This window comes from Phoxinus phoxinus (genome assembly GCF_949152265.1).
Source record: "Phoxinus phoxinus genome assembly, chromosome: 25".
Classification (NCBI taxonomy): domain Eukaryota; kingdom Metazoa; phylum Chordata; class Actinopteri; order Cypriniformes; family Leuciscidae; genus Phoxinus; species Phoxinus phoxinus.
In genome coordinates, this window is record NC_136900.1 from 24535037 (window position 1) to 24552955 (window position 17919).

Below are 17919 nucleotides of genomic sequence, written 5' to 3' on the forward strand. Positions count from 1 at the left end.
GAAGTGTCTTCTGCTCACCAAGGCTATAAAAAAAAGTTATTTAAAATGACTATTTTCTATTTTAATATATTTTAAAGTGTAATTTATTCCTGTGATCAAAGCTAAATTTCCAGCATCATTACTCCAGTCTTCAGTGTCACATGATCCTTCAGAAATCAGTATAATATGATGATCTGATGCTCTGTAAACATTTATGATTATTATTAATGTTGAAAACTGTTTGTTCTCAGGATTCTTTGATGAATAGAAACTTCAAAAGGAACATATAATCTTTTGTAACATTATAAATGTCTTTACTGTCACTTTTGATCAATTTAATTAATCCTTGATGAATAAAAGTATTGATTTCTTCCCCCAAAATTAAAATAGAAATTCTTACTGACCCCAAACTTTTGAACGGTGGTGTTTAATGTTACAATATAATTCACATAAAAACTTTATATTAATGAAAGACTCCTGACATAAAACTGTTTCAACACTGATGATAATGAGACATGTTTCTTGAGTGATTTCTGAGGGATGGCTTTCACACGTCCTGAAAGTGAGAGTGTGGTGAGCTTCCCAGTTCTCCTGCCGATGTGTCTCTGGTGCTCATCACTGGTGTTGGGGTTTCAGATCCTGTCCATCGGGGTGCTGGACATCTTCGGCTTCGAGGACTACGAGAACAACAGCTTCGAGCAGTTCTGCATCAACTTCGCCAACGAGACGCTGCAGCACTACTTCAACCAGCACATCTTCAAGCTGGAGCAGGTGAAGCCCGACTCCTCTCGCTTCTGTGACCAGTGCTGGTGTCTGAGGCATTTATATATGCGGTCTAAATATTATATTAATATATCCTGGAGGATCCTAATGCGGACTCAGCTTTGAAGAGAGACAGATTCTGCTTTGTTCTGAGAGTGTAAAGCAATAATTCATACAGAAAAGGGGGAAAAAAATACTACTCTTAAACATCAATTTGTTTGTTTGTTCAAGTATTTAGTTTAGTTTTATTACTCTGATATTTATCATTTCATTTGAGTAGCCAGATTGTGGCCTCATGTTTGATGTTATGAAATTTATCCCTGTTAATATTTGACTATATTACAGTAAAAAAAAGTTGACCATGTGACGGGTTAGAGTTGATCATGTGACGGGTTAGAGTTGATCATGTGACTGGTTAGAGTTGATCATGTGACTGGTTAGAGTTGATCATGTGACGGGTTAGAGTTGATCATGTGACGGGTTAGAGTTGATCATGTGACGGGTTAGAGTTGATCATGTGACGGGTTAGAGTTGATCATGTGACGGGTTAGAGTTGATCATGTGACGGGTTAGAGTTGATCATGTGACGGGTTAGAGTTGATCATGTGACGGGTTAGAGTTGATCATGTGACGGGTTAGAGTTGATCATGTGACGGGTTAGAGTTGATCATGTGACGGGTTAGAGTTGATCATGTGACGGGTAAGAGTTGATCATGTGACGGGTTAGAGTTGATCATGTGACGGGTTAGAGTTGATCATGTGACTGGTTAGAGTTGATCATGTGACAGGTTAGAGTTGATCGTGTGACTGGTTAAGAGTTGATCGTGTGACGGGTTAAGAGTTGATCATGTGACGGGTTAGAGTTGATCATGTGACTGGTTAGAGTTGATCATGTGACGGGTTAGAGTTGATCGTGTGACGGGTTAGAGTTGATCATGTGACTGGTTAGAGTTGATCATGTGACGGGTTAGAGTTGATCATGTGACGGGTTAAGAGTTGATCAGGTGACGGGTTAGAGTTGATCATGTGACTGGTTAGAGTTGATCATGTGACGGGTTAGAGTTGATCATGTGACGGGTTAGAGTTGATCATGTGACGGGTTAGAGTTGATCATGTGACGGGTTAGAGTTGATCATGTGACACTGATAATTGATCATGTGATGGGTTAGAGTTGATCATGTGATGGGTTAGAGTTGATCATGTGACACTGATAATTGATCATGTGACGGGTTAGAGTTGATCATGTGATGGGTTAGAGTTGATCATGTGACACTGATAATTGATCATGTGATGGGTTAGAGTTGATCATGTGACACTGATAATTGATCATGTGACTCAGGAGGAGTATCGGTCTGAGGGCATCAGTTGGCACATGATCGAGTACATCGACAACACGGCCTGCATTAACCTCATCAGTAAGAAGCCCACGGCGTTGCTCCACCTGCTGGACGAAGAGTGCAAGTGCGTCTCAACCACATTACACAAAACACACTATACCTGTGACCCTGGACCACAAAACCAGTCAAAGGGTCATTGAGATGTATACATCACATGAAAGCTGAATAAATAATCTCTCCATTGATGTGTGGTTTGTTAGAATAGGACAATATTTGGTCGAGATATGAATATTAAAAATCTGGAATCTGAGGAGCAAAAAAATGTAAACATTGAGAAAATCTCCTTTAAAGTTGTGCATTTATGTTCACGATTGTGCTGCATTCACTCACAAAAATACATGTTTTATATATTTACAGTAGGACATTTACTAAATATCTTTTTATTATCTATTATCTTAATATCCTCATGATTTTTGGCATAAAAGAAAAATGTATAATTTTGACCCATACGATGTATAGTTGCTATTGCCACAGATATACCCGTGCGGCTCCAGACTGGGTTTGAGGTCCAGGGTCACACACTGATATCACACTGCAGTTATCATATATTGGAAACATTGTTATCATAAAAAATGATGACTTAAGAGTTTTAAAGCTTTCAGATGATGTATATTTCATCATGAATAAAGGAGTTGTTGGTGTGTAGTTTCCCGCAGGCGTCGAATCAAACTCTGCTGGACAAGTTCAAGCGTCAGCACGAGGGAAGCGCCTTCATCGAGTTCCCCGCCGTCATGGAGCCGGCCTTCATCATACGCCACTACGCCGGCAAGGTCAAGTACGGCGTCAAGGTCAGAACCCACGTTTCAGAGAACATGCCTGCTTCCTGCCACAGAATTAAGTTTAAAATAACTTTGTATCTCTCAAATCTGAGAAAAAAGTCACAATTGTGATATAAAAATAGTCAGAACTGCACATTTATATTTCACTTTTGTCTCAGAATTGTAATTACATTTTTTAATTCTGTAGCAGAAACAAGCTTCCATGTGTGTGTGTGAGATTAAGTAGTAAGCATTTGCATATGTATGTACACACACACACACACCACTTTCAGTGACCTAATTCTGCGGTTTAATCTGATTGGTTGGATTGGCCCCTCGGCTACGAGTGTATCTTGGAGCACGTTTGGCAGAGAGGGTTAAATCCACACACACACACACACACACACACACACTTACTTACACACGCTCACATTCTCACACGCACATACACACACACACACACACACACACACACACGCTCACATTCTCACACACACACACATGCTCACATTCTCACACACACACACACACACACACACACACTATATAACTATGTCTATATAATTTCTAGAATTCTTTTTGATATAGCAACTAAACTAAATTGAATAAGATGTTGCCTTGGCACATAACAAATAAATAAAAAAGAAATTATATTTTATTTTGAAGTAACAAAAATGCTTTTTCACAGTTTTAGTTATAGTTTCCTATAATAACCCTGGTGTACGAGTAAACTAACCTGACTATTTTGCAGTATGCATGATAAAAATGGTGAAAAATAAAAAAAGAACCCAGCAAGCAATTTTGCATTTTAAAGACGTCTAATAAACGTCCAAACACAGCCTGACGTAATCAACTCGTCATCAATTACATAACACAGAACAGAAGTGAGTGTAGAAATGAAACCAAACACCATGTGATCACTGTTGACTTTACTTACATGATGGAATATCATACATCTCATCAGACAACAACAAACTCAAGGTTATTTTGTGTAGAAGTGTGTTCCTCCCAGCCGGACTGTTGCTTGCTGGGAAATGATCCTAAAAACACGTTTCCCGTATATGTGTGACTGACCCATATATTGAAGGTCATCCTAAAGCTGATAACCGTGAGAGTGTGTGTTGTCCCGCAGGACTTCCGTGAGAAGAACACGGACCACATGCGTCCTGATATCGTGGCTCTGCTGAAGAGCAGCCGGAACGCGCTGATCTGCGGCCTCATGGGACTCGACCCGGTGGCCACCTTCAGATGGGCCGTGATCCGGGCCTTCTTCCGAGCGCTCGTCGCCTTCCGGGAGTCTGGGACACGGCACACGGAGAAGAGGACGACCAGCGGTGAGTTACATCACTGCATACAGCCAACCTAACTCACCCAGACTAACTCACCCAGACTAACTCACCCAGACTGACTCATCCAGACTGACTCATCCAGACTGACTCATCCAGACTAACTCATCCAGACTAACTCACCCAGACTGACTCATCCAGACTGACTCATCCAGACTGACTCATCCAGACTAACTCCTCCAGACTAACTCCTCCAGACTAACTCCTCCAGACTAACTCATCCAGACTAACTCATCCAGACTAACTCCTCCAGACTAACTCCTCCAGACTAACTCCTCCAGACTAACTCCTCCAGACTAACTCCTCCAGACTAACTCCTCCAGACTAACTCCTCCAGACTAACTCCTCCATACTAACTCCTCCAGACTAACTCCTCCAGACTAACTCCTCCAGACTAACTCATCCAGACTAACTCCTCGAGACTAACTCCTCCAGACTAACTCCTCCAACCTAACTCACCCAACCTAACTCATCCAGACTAACTCATCCAGACTAACTCATCCAGACTAACTCATCCAGACTAACTCATCCAGACTAACTCATCCAGACTGACTCATCCAGACTGACTCACCCAGACTGACTCATCCAGACTGACTCATCCAGACTAACTCATCCAGACTAACTCACCCAGACTGACTCATCCAGACTAACTCATCCAGACTAACTCATCCAGACTAACTCATCCAGACTAACTCCTCCAGACTAACTCATCCAGACTAACTCATCCAGACTAACTCCTCCAGACTAACTCATCCAGACTAACTCCTCCAGACTAACTCCTCCAGACTAACTCCTCCAGACTAACTCATCCAGACTAACTCCTCCAGACTAACTCCTCCAGACTAACTCCTCCAGACTAACTCCTCCAGACTAACTCCTCCAACCTAACTCCTCCAACCTAACTCACCCAGACTAACTCATCCAGACTAACTCATCCAGACTAACTCATCCAGACTAACTCATCCAGACTAACTCATCCAGACTAACTCATCCAGACTAACTCATCCAGACTAACTCATCCAGACTAACACGGCACACGGAGAAGAGGACGACCAGCGGTGAGTTACATCACTGCATGCAGCCAACCTAACTCATCCAGACTAACTCATCCAGACTAACTCACCCAGACTAACTCACCCAGACTAACTCACCCAGACTAACTCACCCAGACTAACTCACCCAGACTAACTCACCCAGACTAACTCACCCAGACTAACTCACCCAGACTAACTCACCCAGACTAACTCACCCAGACTAACTCACCCAGACTAACTCACCCAGACTAACTCACCCAGACTAACTCACCCAGACTAACTCACCCAGACTAACTCACCCAGACTAACTCACCCAGACTAACTCACCCAGACTAACTCACCCAGACTAACTCACCCAGACTAACTCATCCAGACTAACTCATCCAGACTAACTCATCCAGACTAACTCCCCCAGACTAACTCACCCAGACTGACTCACCCAGACTGACTCATCCAGACTAACTCATCCAGACTGACTCATCCAGACTGACTCATCCAGACTGACTCATCCAGACTGACTCATCCAGACTGACTCATCCAGACTGACTCACCCAGACTGACTCACCCAGACTGACTCACCCAGACTGACTCATCCAGACTAACTCATCCAGACTAAATCATCCAGACTGACTCATCCAGACTGACTCACCCAGACTGACTCACCCAGACTGACTCATCCAGACTAACTCATCCAGACTAACTCATCCAGACTGACTCATCCAGACTAACTCATCCAGACTAACTCATCCAGACTAACTCATCCAGACTAACTCATCCAGACTAAATCATCCAGACTGACTCATCCAGACTAACTCATCCAGACTGACTCACCCAGACTGACTCACCCAGACTGACTCACCCAGACTGACTCACCCAGACTGACTCACCCAGACTGACTCACCCAGACTGACTCATCCAGACTGACTCATCCAGACTGACTCATCCAGACTAACTCACCCAGACTAACTCACCCAGACTGACTCACCCAGACTGACTCACCCAGACTGACTCACCCAGACTGACTCATCCAGACTGACTCATCCAGACTGACTCACCCAGACTGACTCATCCAGACTGACTCATCCAGACTGACTCACCCAGACTGACTCACCCAGACTGACTCACCCAGACTGACTCACCCAGACTGACTCACCCAGACTGACTCACCCAGACTGACTCACCCAGACTGACTCACCCAGACTGACTCACCCAGACTGACTCATCCAGACTGACTCATCCAGACTGACTCATCCAGACTGACTCATCCAGACTGACTCATCCAGACTGACTCATCCAGACTGACTCATCCAGACTGACTCACCCAGACCTAACTCACCCAGACTGACTCACCCAGACTGACTCACCCAGACTGACTCACCCAGACTGACTCACCCAGACTGACTCACCCAGACTGACTCACCCAGACTGACTCACCCAGACTGACTCACCCAGACTGACTCATCCAGACTGACTCATCCAGACTGACTCATCCAGACTGACTCATCCAGACTGACTCACCCAGACTAACTCAGCCAGACTAACTCAGCCAGACTAACTCAGCCAGACTAACTCAGCCAGACTAACTCAGCCAGACTAACTCAGCCAGACTAACTCAGCCAGACTAACTCAGCCAGACTAACTCACCCAGACTCCTTCAACATTCAGTTTATTACCTATAGTTTAGAGAGTGAGTGAGAGAGTGTGTGATTGAGAGAGTGTGTGAGTGAGAGAGTGAGAGAGAGTGTGTGAGAAAACCTCCCTCTTTTTGTGACAGGCATCAATGTAACTATTTTATGAAGTCAGGGCAAACAAAGTATAATTTTTTTTAATAAAATGTGTGTGTGTGTGTGTGTGTCCCAGGTTCTGATGGTCCAGTTCAGAATCAGAAGACTGTGGACAGCTTCAGTTTCCTTCATCACCCTGTTCACCAGCGGAGCCTTGAGATCCTGCAGCGCTGCAAGGACGACAGATACAGTGAGACAATCCCTCTCCAGCGGGAGACCCGAACACTCGACCCGTGATCAGACCCGTGATCAGACCGGGCATCAGACCCGTGATCAGACCCGTGATCAGACCGGGCTTATAGAGAACTAAAACCATAAAACACATGTTTGTTGATAAGCAGAGCTGCATAATGTTCACAGCTCATGTGTTTCGCCATCGGTCTGCTAATGGTATTAATCACGAGGGGATTGTTTGTGTCTCTCGCTCTCTTTATTGTGGGTTTTAAATGTGTTTAAAGGGATAGTTCACTTTAAAATTAAAATTATGTCATCATTTACTCACCCTCAAGTTATTTCAAACCTGTATTAATTTATTTCTTCTGCTGAACACAAAGGAAGATATTTTGAAGAATGTCAGAAACCAAACAGTAGACTGTACCCATTGACTTCCATAGTATTTTTTTTTTCCTACTATGGAAGTCAATGGGTACAGACTACTGTTTGGTTTCTGACATTCTTCAAAATATCTTCCTTTGTGTTCAGCAGAAGAAATAAATTAATACAGGTTTGAAATAACTTGAGGGTGAGTAAATGATGACATAATTTTAATTTTAAAGTGTCAAAATTAATTTCAAAATTGGCTTTTTATATTAGTAGAAAAAAATATTTTGGACAACATTACTTGTATGTTGGGGTTGCTCCTAATATTTATGCAATATTCTCTCTCTCTCTCTCTCTCTCTCTCTCTCTCTCTCGTGATGGACAGATGCGTGTATCAGCAGAAGAAGTCCGCGTACGCCACTGTCGGATCTGCAGGGCTCAAACACACTCGGCCAGAAACTGTCCAGGTACGGCAGCCCGGAGGGGCCAGAAAACACTATCTATCTATCTATCTATCTATCTATCTATCTATCTATCTATCTATCTATCTATCTATCTATCTATCTATCTATCTATCTATCTATCTATCTATCTATCTATCTACCTATCTATCTATCTATCACCAATCTAGTGAATTAAAGAAGCATTTCCTCCAGACATATACAGTATAACTCTGTGTGAAAAGCAAAAGGAGAGTTTTTCCACACATCAGTCGTTCAGTGTGTGTGTGTGTGTGTGTGTGTGTGTGTGTGTGTGTGTGTGTGCTGTCTCAGGGACTGTGGCGTCCGAGGCTCGAGGTTCTCCTCTCACGACGAGGAGGGGATCTTCGTGAACACTGTGAACAACAAGCTTCTGGAGCGAGCGCAGGGCATCCTGATGTGAGTAACCCCCGCCAGCAGTTCCTCCGGCCCACATGCACTCGTCTCACTCTCTCTCTCTCTCTCTCTCTCTCTCTCTCTCTCTCTCTCTCTCTCTCCCGAAGGCGAAACAAGAACTACAAGACCAAGCCCAGCCTCCCGAAGGTAAACGCTCTACTCCACTCTGGCTTTATTCAATTCACATTTATTTCTATCGCGCTTTTCACAATACACGTCATTTCAAAGCAGCTTTACAGAAAACGCACGAGTCCACGTTACAATTTACTTGACAGAGGTTCTGTTGTGTGTTCAGCATCTGCTGGATGTGAGATCACTGAAGTATCTGAGCTGTCTGACGCTTCACGACCGCATAACCAAATCCCTCCTGCACCTGCACAAGAAGAAGAAGCCGCCCAGCATCAGCGCTCAGTTCAACGTGAGCTTTTTATTATTTGATTCTGCTTCAACACGAACAAACAAGGTACATTATCAAATGTGGACCACAAAACCAGTCACATGGGCCATTGAATTGAAAGCTGAATAAATAATCGTTCCATTGATGTGTGGTGTGTTAGGATAGGACAATATTTGGTCGAGACACAACTATTGAAAATCTGGAATCTGATGCAAAAAAATTTAAACATTGAGAAAATCTCCTTTAAAGTTGTGCATTTGTTCACGATTGTGCTGCATTCACTTACAAAAATACATGTTTTATATATTTACGGTAGGACATTTACTAAATATCTTCATGGAACATGATCTTAATATCCTCATGATTTTTGGCATAAAAGAAAAATGGATAATTTTGTCCCATACAGTGTATAGTTGCTATTGCCACAGATATACCCGTGCGGCTCCAGACTGGGTTTGGGATCCAGGAGGGTCACGTATATATATGAATATACCCGCACTTGTTCAGCGTTAGGTTGAGCATAGCTAGTGGCAAGACAGAAAAAAGTTTAACGTGAGCCTCCGCCTCCGTGAACACTCACTCAAGCCCTGAAACTTGTGTTGTGTTTCTCAGGTTTCTCTGAACAAGCTGATGGAGACGCTGGGGCAGTCCGAGCCGTACTTCGTGAAGTGCATCCGGTCGAATGCAGAAAAGGTAGATGACGCGTCTTATTTCTGTCACGGCACCACTAGAGTTTAGATGCGCGGTTTGATTAGCGTCGTTGTTTCGTAGCTTCCTCTGCGCTTCAGCGACACGCTGGTGTTGAGACAGCTGAGATACACCGGGATGCTGGAGACCGTGAGGATTCGGCAGTCTGGATACAGCGTCAAGTACAGCTTTCAGGTGAGGGAACTCTATTCAACACACACGTCAAGTTGTAAAGTTCAATTATGAAACAAATTAAATTCAGTTTAATGTTTTTACAATTCAGTCAGTATTACACAGTTCATCAATTATGAAACTGATTCAATTTATTTCAATGTTGATTTAATTCATTTCAATAAGATTCAATGTTGCAAATTTAATTAATTATTAAACAAATTCATATCAGTTTAACAACAGTCTATGTTGCAAAGTTCATCAATTATGAAAGAAATTGAATCCAGTTCAATGTTAATTCAGTTCAGAGTCCGCTTTGCAATGTTAATCAATTATAAAACAAATTCAGTTCAGTTCAATAACAGCGTCAATGTTGCAAAGTTCATCAATTATGAAACCATTTCAATTCAGTTCAATAACATTCAATGTTGCAAATTTCATTAATTATTAAACAAATTCATATCAGTTTAACAACAGTCCATGTTGCAAAGTTCATCAATTATGAAACAAATTGAATCCAGTTCAATGTTAATTCAGTTCAGTCAGCTTTGCAAAGTTCATCAATTATGAATTCAGTTCAGTTCAATAACAGTCAGTGTTACACAGTTCATCAATTATTAAACAAATTAATATCAGTTTAACAACAGTCGATTTTGCAAAGTTCATCAATTATGAAAGAAATTCAATTCATTTCAATGTTGATTTAATTCAGTTCAATAAGATTCAATGTTGCAAATTTCATTAATTATTAAACAAACTCATATCAGTTTAACAACAGTCGATTTTGCAAAGTTCATCAATTATGAAAGAAATTCAATTCAGCTCAATGTTGATTGAGTTCAGAGTCAGCTTTGCAAAGTTTAATCAATTATGAAACAAATTCAGTTCAATAACTGCGTCAATGTTGCAAATTTCATTATGAAAAAAATTCTATCAATTTCATTAAATTCAAATTCAGTTCAGTTCAATAACAGTCAGTGTTACACAGTTCATCAATTATGAAACAAATTCAATTCATTTCAATGTTGATTTAATTCAGTTCAATAACATTCAATGTTGCAAATTTCATTAATTATTAAACAAATTCATATCAGTTTAACAACAGTTGATGTTGCAAAGTTCATCAATTATTAAACAAATTGAATCCAGTTCAATGTTGATTCAGTTCAGAGTCCGCTTTGCAATGTTAATCAATTATAAAACAAATTCAATTCAGTTTAATGTTAATTCAGTTCAGTTCAATAACAGTGTCAATGTTGCAAATTTCATTATGAAAAAAATCAATTAAATTCAAATTCAGTTCAGTTCAAGAACAGTCAATGTTGCAGATTTCATCAATTATGAAACAAATTCAATTCAGTTCAAAAGCAGTATTGATGCTGCACAGTTTGTAAGTTATGAAACGCATATGATTCCGCTGTAAACAGCTCTACAGGAGACGGTTCTCATCATCCAGGTCAGGTGTGTGTCAGTGCAGTCGCATCGGTATGTCTGACTGTAGTGTGTGTGGCTCACGGAGCTGCTTGTGTGTCTCTTCAGGACTTTGCTCATCATTTCCACGTGCTTCTACCGGCTGGGTTCCCCGGCACGCAGGCGTCCACCAGACGGTTCCTGCAGAGCGCAGGCCTCGAGCCCGACGGGTATCAAGTGGGCAGAAACATGGTAACACACACATCCCTATAGACCCTTCTGTATTAAGATGAAATCGGATTTCGTTGTTAAAAAACAAGCAAGCTAACATAACTTGCTAACTAGCGTGAGTGAAGCGGCTAGAGGAAGCGTTAAGCTCCGCCCACAGAAAAACGTCACAAAAGGGGTGTATTCACTGACCTGAGTGTGTGTGTGTGTGTGTGTGTGTGTTCCTGCAGGTGTTTCTGCGAGAGCATCTGCGTCAGAAGCTTCAGGACGAGCTTCATCAGGAGGTGTTGAGGAGGATCGTGTGTTTGCAGAGACGCTTCAGGACGAAGCGGGAGAGAACACACTTCAGCCGGCAGAGACGAGCCGCTCGCCTCATCCAGGTATATCTATTATAGAATGATACAATTATCCATGAGGGAGAATGCCTCAGTGGGTTTGTTTACATGCACAACTTTTGTTTCAATCGGACTGAATTCAATCCGATCGATGAATCTGAATGTAGTGTTTAAATGAACGCTAAACATGATTTAAACTGCTTTTAAAATTGTTTGAATGTGTAAATTGGCAGGACAAAACACATCAAAATGATAAACTTTCACTCAGTAGCTGCGTTTACATGGACCCTTATAATCGGATTGAAGGCTCAATCGGATTGAAAAACCTTCATGTAAACACCTTAATTGATCCGATTGAGCTCGATCCGATTGAAATTTCGATCGGATTGAAAGGGGTGGTTTATTCCTTTTGTAATCCGATCAAGAGAACATGTAAACACTTAATCGGACTGAAAACCAAATCTGAAAGGAATGCGCATGTGCAATGACAGCTACCGAGTTTATACAGTACGATTGCGACTCGCATTGTCAATGGTATTGGTGCTCTCACTCATGGGCGTCAGTTTGGTTTGAAATGTGCTGGGGACAGAGACGCATAATTTTTTTCTTTAAACACTTGCATTTTCCTATCAACAGTGGAAACAACTTTAAATACTCAATCTTTTCTGGTCATACAGAAAGGAATAATGCATCAGTCGCAAGTACTTTTATTTGGGTAAACTCACAATAAAAAGAAAACGTTGTGCTTTTGTAAAATAAAATAAAACAAACAGGGCGCGCTATAATTATCTCCATGCGTGAACTGTAGCGCGTCTCAATAATGAACTGAAATACAGTGTATAGCCTCAAAAATATGATGAATATTTCTATATAAAGCTCGAAATGTCCACTTTTAAACAAAAAAATTTGAATCAAAGGAAATACCGGCTGATTAGGCTGTAATCCATATGAAAGGTGCATTTCTCTCTAAAGGCGCGATGTAGTAGATATGTTTGGAGCCGACACTGATTTAGAAATATATATTTTATTAATAAACAATAAAAATGCCTCATTATTTTTCAGACATATTATCATTAGTCTGCTTTTGCCGGTGCTTTGCGGCAAGATTTATGCATGTGCTTGAGCGCGGAATAGCCTAGGCTATATTCCTTCATACACTCAGTATTTAAGCAGAAATTAATATAAACGTGAGAAAAAATAAAACGAGCTCCACAGAACATAAAATATTCATTTTATTTTATTTTTCGTGTTCGCATTTATGAGGAAAAAACAATGTTACGGACGTGACAGTTCTCGGTTACGGACGCGACCGCTCTGAAATCGGCACTAAAATATGCTTTAAAACATTCACAGACCTCAATCAGAAAGCACAAAGCCTTTCTTTAAAGTGAATTTCGTTTTGTATTAATTGTAGGCCTATCTTAATTTTAATCAATGTTTCATCGACCAATTGCCTGGATTTAATAAATAATAAGTAAAGCAAATATATCTATATCGCGCTCGTCGTCTCCTAATTAGCAGCTGAAGTACGTAAATGTTAAATCTGATAAAAAATTTTTAAAAAAAAGCAATGGTAAGAGGGTGGCTGTTATGCGCATTGTGGAACGGCGGCGGGAATCGTCTAGTGGACTGATTGTGCGTAACTGCGCATGTCTAAAACGATCAAATCAGATGTAAAGCTTGTGACATGTAAACGCGCACATCAACCCGATTACTTTATTTGTCGTCCATGTAAACACCTTGTTTGGATTCTTTAATCGGATTGATTTCATTCGGATTGAGCCATGTAAACGCAGCTACTGATGATTACATTTTTGCAGTTAATCTAATAATGATTCTTTGGTTCCTCTCTCTCCCCGCAGCGCTGGTGGCGTGAGTGTTTGACTCGCGCGGACGAGTGTGTGTGTGAGCCGGAGCTCCAGCACGGGGCAGCGGTGTGTGTTCAGGCGTTCTGGAGAGGCTTCAGAGAGAGACGCCGGTACCGGCAGCAGAAGACAGCGGTTCTGCTCATCCAGAGACGCTGGAGACGAGTCCTTCAGACGCGCGCGCGAGAGAGAGCGGCGCGCCTCATACAGGCCGTCTGGAGGACACACACACTCAGACACACACACACGCTGAGACACAGGGCCGCCGTCACGCTTCAGGCCGCCTGCAGGGGGCGCCAGGCTCGACAGCGGTAAATATCTTTACATTTGTGCTTTTGCCAGATGTTTTTATCCAAGCGTGCGGCACGCACAAGCCAGGAAAAGTGAAGCCGAAGCGCCTCGATCGCCCCCCGGTGGCCGGTCCCAGAATACCTCATAAACCCCGCCTCCCCATGAAGTCTAATGGGACGTGAGAGAAACTAAACAATCCAATTACACTTCACATAAATATTTTCCAAGGATGTTTACTGTCATTTTAAGCAGTTTTTATCACGATGATATAAGTTTAAGTGTTTTAAGTAAGTTTGATCTTAGTTAGTTATTTGACAGCTTCTCTAAACAAAGTCACTGAGGCACCAACAGACTTTTTTTTGGATTGGAGCGTTAAACTTTAATTTCTAAATGTCCGTAACTGTTTATTTCACACAGTAAACGTTGTAGTAACCGTTTCTGCAAGTGTGTGTGAGAGAGTGCTTCACTTCACGTTCACTACTGCGCAGAATCAAGTCCCAAACCTGCACAAGATATCAGTGCCATATTAGAGACTTTGGCAGCTTCACTTTTCACCAATGGAAGAGAATGAAGGGGTGTCGTCCATCTTTTTATACAGTCTGTGGTTTAATCTAAAGCCACTTGCATTGCATTACAGATTTGTAATCATGATTTCTCTGGGAATCGAACCCATGACCTTGAGCTATAGGAATATATAACCACAGTAGTCAACATTTGAAGTGGATCAAAACTTTCATTAAACATGAATTTTGAACAATACCCATTCTTGTCTTAGGACAACTTTGATTAACATTTTTTGATCCACTTTTCAAAAGTGCGCTAGTAGTCGCTGTGCGAGTAAACCTCACTCCTCTGATCTCAATACGCGCTCTAGCGACAGACGCCAAGATGCTCTCATAGATATAGGAAGAGGTGAAGAGGCACTTGTTATGTATAATACAAGAAGATATTTTGTCTGTAGCTTGATCTCTAGTTATGACAAGTTGCTCAGGTTGGCCCCGCCCACAGTGAAATCTCATTGGTCCAAAATTGGCTCTGACTTTGCATTCTCTAATTTGATTGGACCGGAGATGTTCCGTTTGTTCGCTGATCTGACTTCTATTGGAAATATTTTTTTTGCCGAAGCAAAAATTGATATATCGGCCACCATATCGGTATCGGCCGATATATGTTAATTTTTAATGTTAACTGTTGTTATCGGTCTGATAAGAAGATTTGGGCGATATATTAAAGCTGATAAATAATGTATTATTTCCTTCAGATGTGCACTGTTCAACATGATGGTTTTGAATTGCTTGAAAGATGATTGACAGTTCAGTGCAACATGTGCAGTACAAGCCTGTAATATCGGCTGCATAAAATTATGAGAATATTATAATTGTGTTTGTGATTTTTAATGATGGGACATTTGTTTTAGTAATCAGGCTCTCAAAAATTATATAAAACTTTGGATTTCGATTAATCGGCCAATATATCGGTTATCGGCTTTAAAATATAAAGAATAATCGGTTATCGGTATCAACCAAAATGTTCATATCGGTGCATCCATAGTTGACATTGTGTCTGAAATATCTCACTATTTAGTAGTATTGAACATCTAGTTGTTGTTTTTTCCCAAGGTGCCGCATTCTGAGAGATCAACGATGCGGAGAGGAAACCATCGATGACGAAGAGCATCTAAACACTGTGACTAAAAGTTTACACGCCCCTCAAAACTCAAGCGTAGAGCTGTCAGAGAAGTTCGAGGAGAAGGAATCCGCCGAGCCTCCTCGAGCCGTCGACGACAGCACGCTAAAGAGCCGGTCCAAGCGGGAAAGTAGGAGGCAACGGGAACTCGAGCAAGCGACGTTCAGTTTAGAGCTTCTCAAAGTCCGATCCGGCTCAGTGTCGAACTCAGAACCGGACTCCTCCGCTCAGATCGCTCCCTCCAAACATCTTCCTTCGTCTCCTCAGGCCTCCACGGGCAGTCAGGAAAGCTTTGAGGAGTTGGCCGAAAATAACGCTGAGAGAGAGTTGGAGCAAGTTTCCAAACCCGAGCCGATGGAGGAGAACCAAACCAGCCCGGTGTCCTTCAAACCTCACTTCTACATCGCTGACGACGAAGGCAGTCCGGCTAAGAGCTCGCCGAGCCGCTCCGAGAAGAAGGAGTCCGTGCTGGTCATCATCAGCATGCAGAAGGACATCCCAGTGGAGCTGGACTCTGAGCATGACCATCAGATGGAAGCGGAGGACCGCCAGCAGGAGCTTCTGCTCTCCAATGATCATCCAGACGGCCGATCGACCCCTGAACCTCAAACCAATCACGGCTCGGTCACGTCGACCTCCGCTAAACCCCTCCAGCTGGACTCGAGGGAAGCGGCGGCGGCGGCGAAGACGGACGTTCAGAAGAAGTTCGTGTCTCAAAGCATCAGCATCAGTATGAAAGAGAAAGCTGATCTGGCCTTCTCTCCCAAACGCAGCCGCCTGACCTTCTCCAAGTGAGTTTACGTCCACTCAGACTTAACCCTCATACTGCACTCGGGTCTTTTCTTATTTTAAAATAAGTGTTCACACTTCACACCTTTCTTACTCAGTATTTTTGTCTTGTTTCCAGGCAAAATATAAAAAAAATATGAAATCAAGATGCATTTACTAAAGTAGTAAAATGCCATATTATGTCTTGTTTTCTGGGGGACAAAATCAAAATGAAGTGAGATTTTGCTTTTGTTGCCTTGCCTTGCTTAGTTGGGGACATTTAATATTTAACAATATTACTTAAGGTGGACGATGACGCAATTTTAAAAACTTTGTTGTATTATTTTCATGTTATCTCTGTGAAAATGCTTTGATACAATCTGTATTGTAAAGAGATTGCGACTTAATAAAATATGCCAATGGGGTCAGAAAAATAATATTTTTTCCGTTTGAATTAAGATTATTTTTCTGACCCCATTGGCAGATCATTTTGCTTGTTTTAAGCAAAAACTCACTTCAAAACAAGACTTATTATCTTATATCAAATTACTTCTCTAGTAAATGCATCTTGATTTAAGAGTTTTTTGATATTTGGACTGGAAACAACACAAAAATACTGAGTATATTGCATCAGAGGGGTACACACACACACACACAAATGTAATGGATTTGAGGAGTTTTGTGCTTGAAATTTGAAAAAGTAACAAATCCTCATTTGCTCCATATAGAGATATAAGCCCATCTAGAGTCATGAAATATCATCATATATTATTATTTTTCCACATGAGGTCGGCAAACACACAATGTAAGATATTTTGAGCTGAATTAAGTTATTTTGTTGTGTAGTTGAAAAGTTATTTTAAATATAAGTTGAAAGAATGTGAGGAATGTGCTTAAATTACTATTAATTTATTTATCTATTGATCAAATGTCGTAATTTAAGGGTAAATAAAAAAATCTCCAAAAAATGTGCATTAAAAATGAGAAAATTTGATCAAAATGAAATAAAATAAGCTTTTTAGACTAAACCTAAATTAAGTCTAATTTTAGGGCTTCGGGTCGTTTTGACCCGCGAGGGAAAGATGAGGTTTACGATATTTTGAGAAGTTTTGCGGTGACATTATTAGATGTACTCAGCTGGACAGACTGTGGTCGTGTGAAAGAGGATTGCTGTGTGTTTTTCAGGTCGGACAAAGACCTGGTGAATCAGGAGCGATCCCTGGCGATCCAAAGAGAAGCGGGATTCAGATCGCTAAAGAAACGAGAGGTGAGCGCAGGCACAACACAGAGAAACTTTATTTGTGTCCGGTACCAAGTAGTGTCGAGATCTCTCTCTTAGGTCCAGGATGAGTTCTGACTCTTTCCTCTTTTTTATATGTATTAAACAATAAGCAGACATAAGGGACTGAACAGATATAACCTCTACAGGAATGAAATTACATCAAATATATGTGAAGTTTCACAAACTAAATAAGAAAAAGAGAGAAAAAAATTACATGCACCCAAAAATCATAATATTTCAAGAATCTGTCACTTTTCTTGTTTTTAATCAACCTGAGAGATTTGAGAAATGCATCAATTTTAATTAAGAAATGTGGAAAATTAG

The 17919-nt window shown here is 41.3% G+C and overlaps 1 protein-coding gene across 1 annotated transcript in view; it reads left to right on the forward strand.

The window, feature by feature from the left end:
• myo9ab (myosin IXAb) overlaps nucleotides 1-17919 on the forward strand; it is a 108749-nt gene that overhangs the window by 61403 nt on the left and 29427 nt on the right. The window contains exons 11-26 of the mRNA XM_079604649.1: nucleotides 616-750; nucleotides 2081-2202; nucleotides 2785-2926; nucleotides 4029-4230; nucleotides 7137-7250; nucleotides 7986-8067; nucleotides 8374-8478; nucleotides 8583-8622; nucleotides 8771-8893; nucleotides 9485-9565; nucleotides 9644-9754; nucleotides 11270-11392; nucleotides 11599-11748; nucleotides 13566-13879; nucleotides 15479-16336; nucleotides 17499-17580. Coding sequence (XP_079460775.1) covers nucleotides 616-750; nucleotides 2081-2202; nucleotides 2785-2926; nucleotides 4029-4230; nucleotides 7137-7250; nucleotides 7986-8067; nucleotides 8374-8478; nucleotides 8583-8622; nucleotides 8771-8893; nucleotides 9485-9565; nucleotides 9644-9754; nucleotides 11270-11392; nucleotides 11599-11748; nucleotides 13566-13879; nucleotides 15479-16336; nucleotides 17499-17580 — 2784 coding nt within the window. The remainder of the gene's footprint in view (nucleotides 1-615; nucleotides 751-2080; nucleotides 2203-2784; nucleotides 2927-4028; nucleotides 4231-7136; nucleotides 7251-7985; nucleotides 8068-8373; nucleotides 8479-8582; nucleotides 8623-8770; nucleotides 8894-9484; nucleotides 9566-9643; nucleotides 9755-11269; nucleotides 11393-11598; nucleotides 11749-13565; nucleotides 13880-15478; nucleotides 16337-17498; nucleotides 17581-17919) is intronic.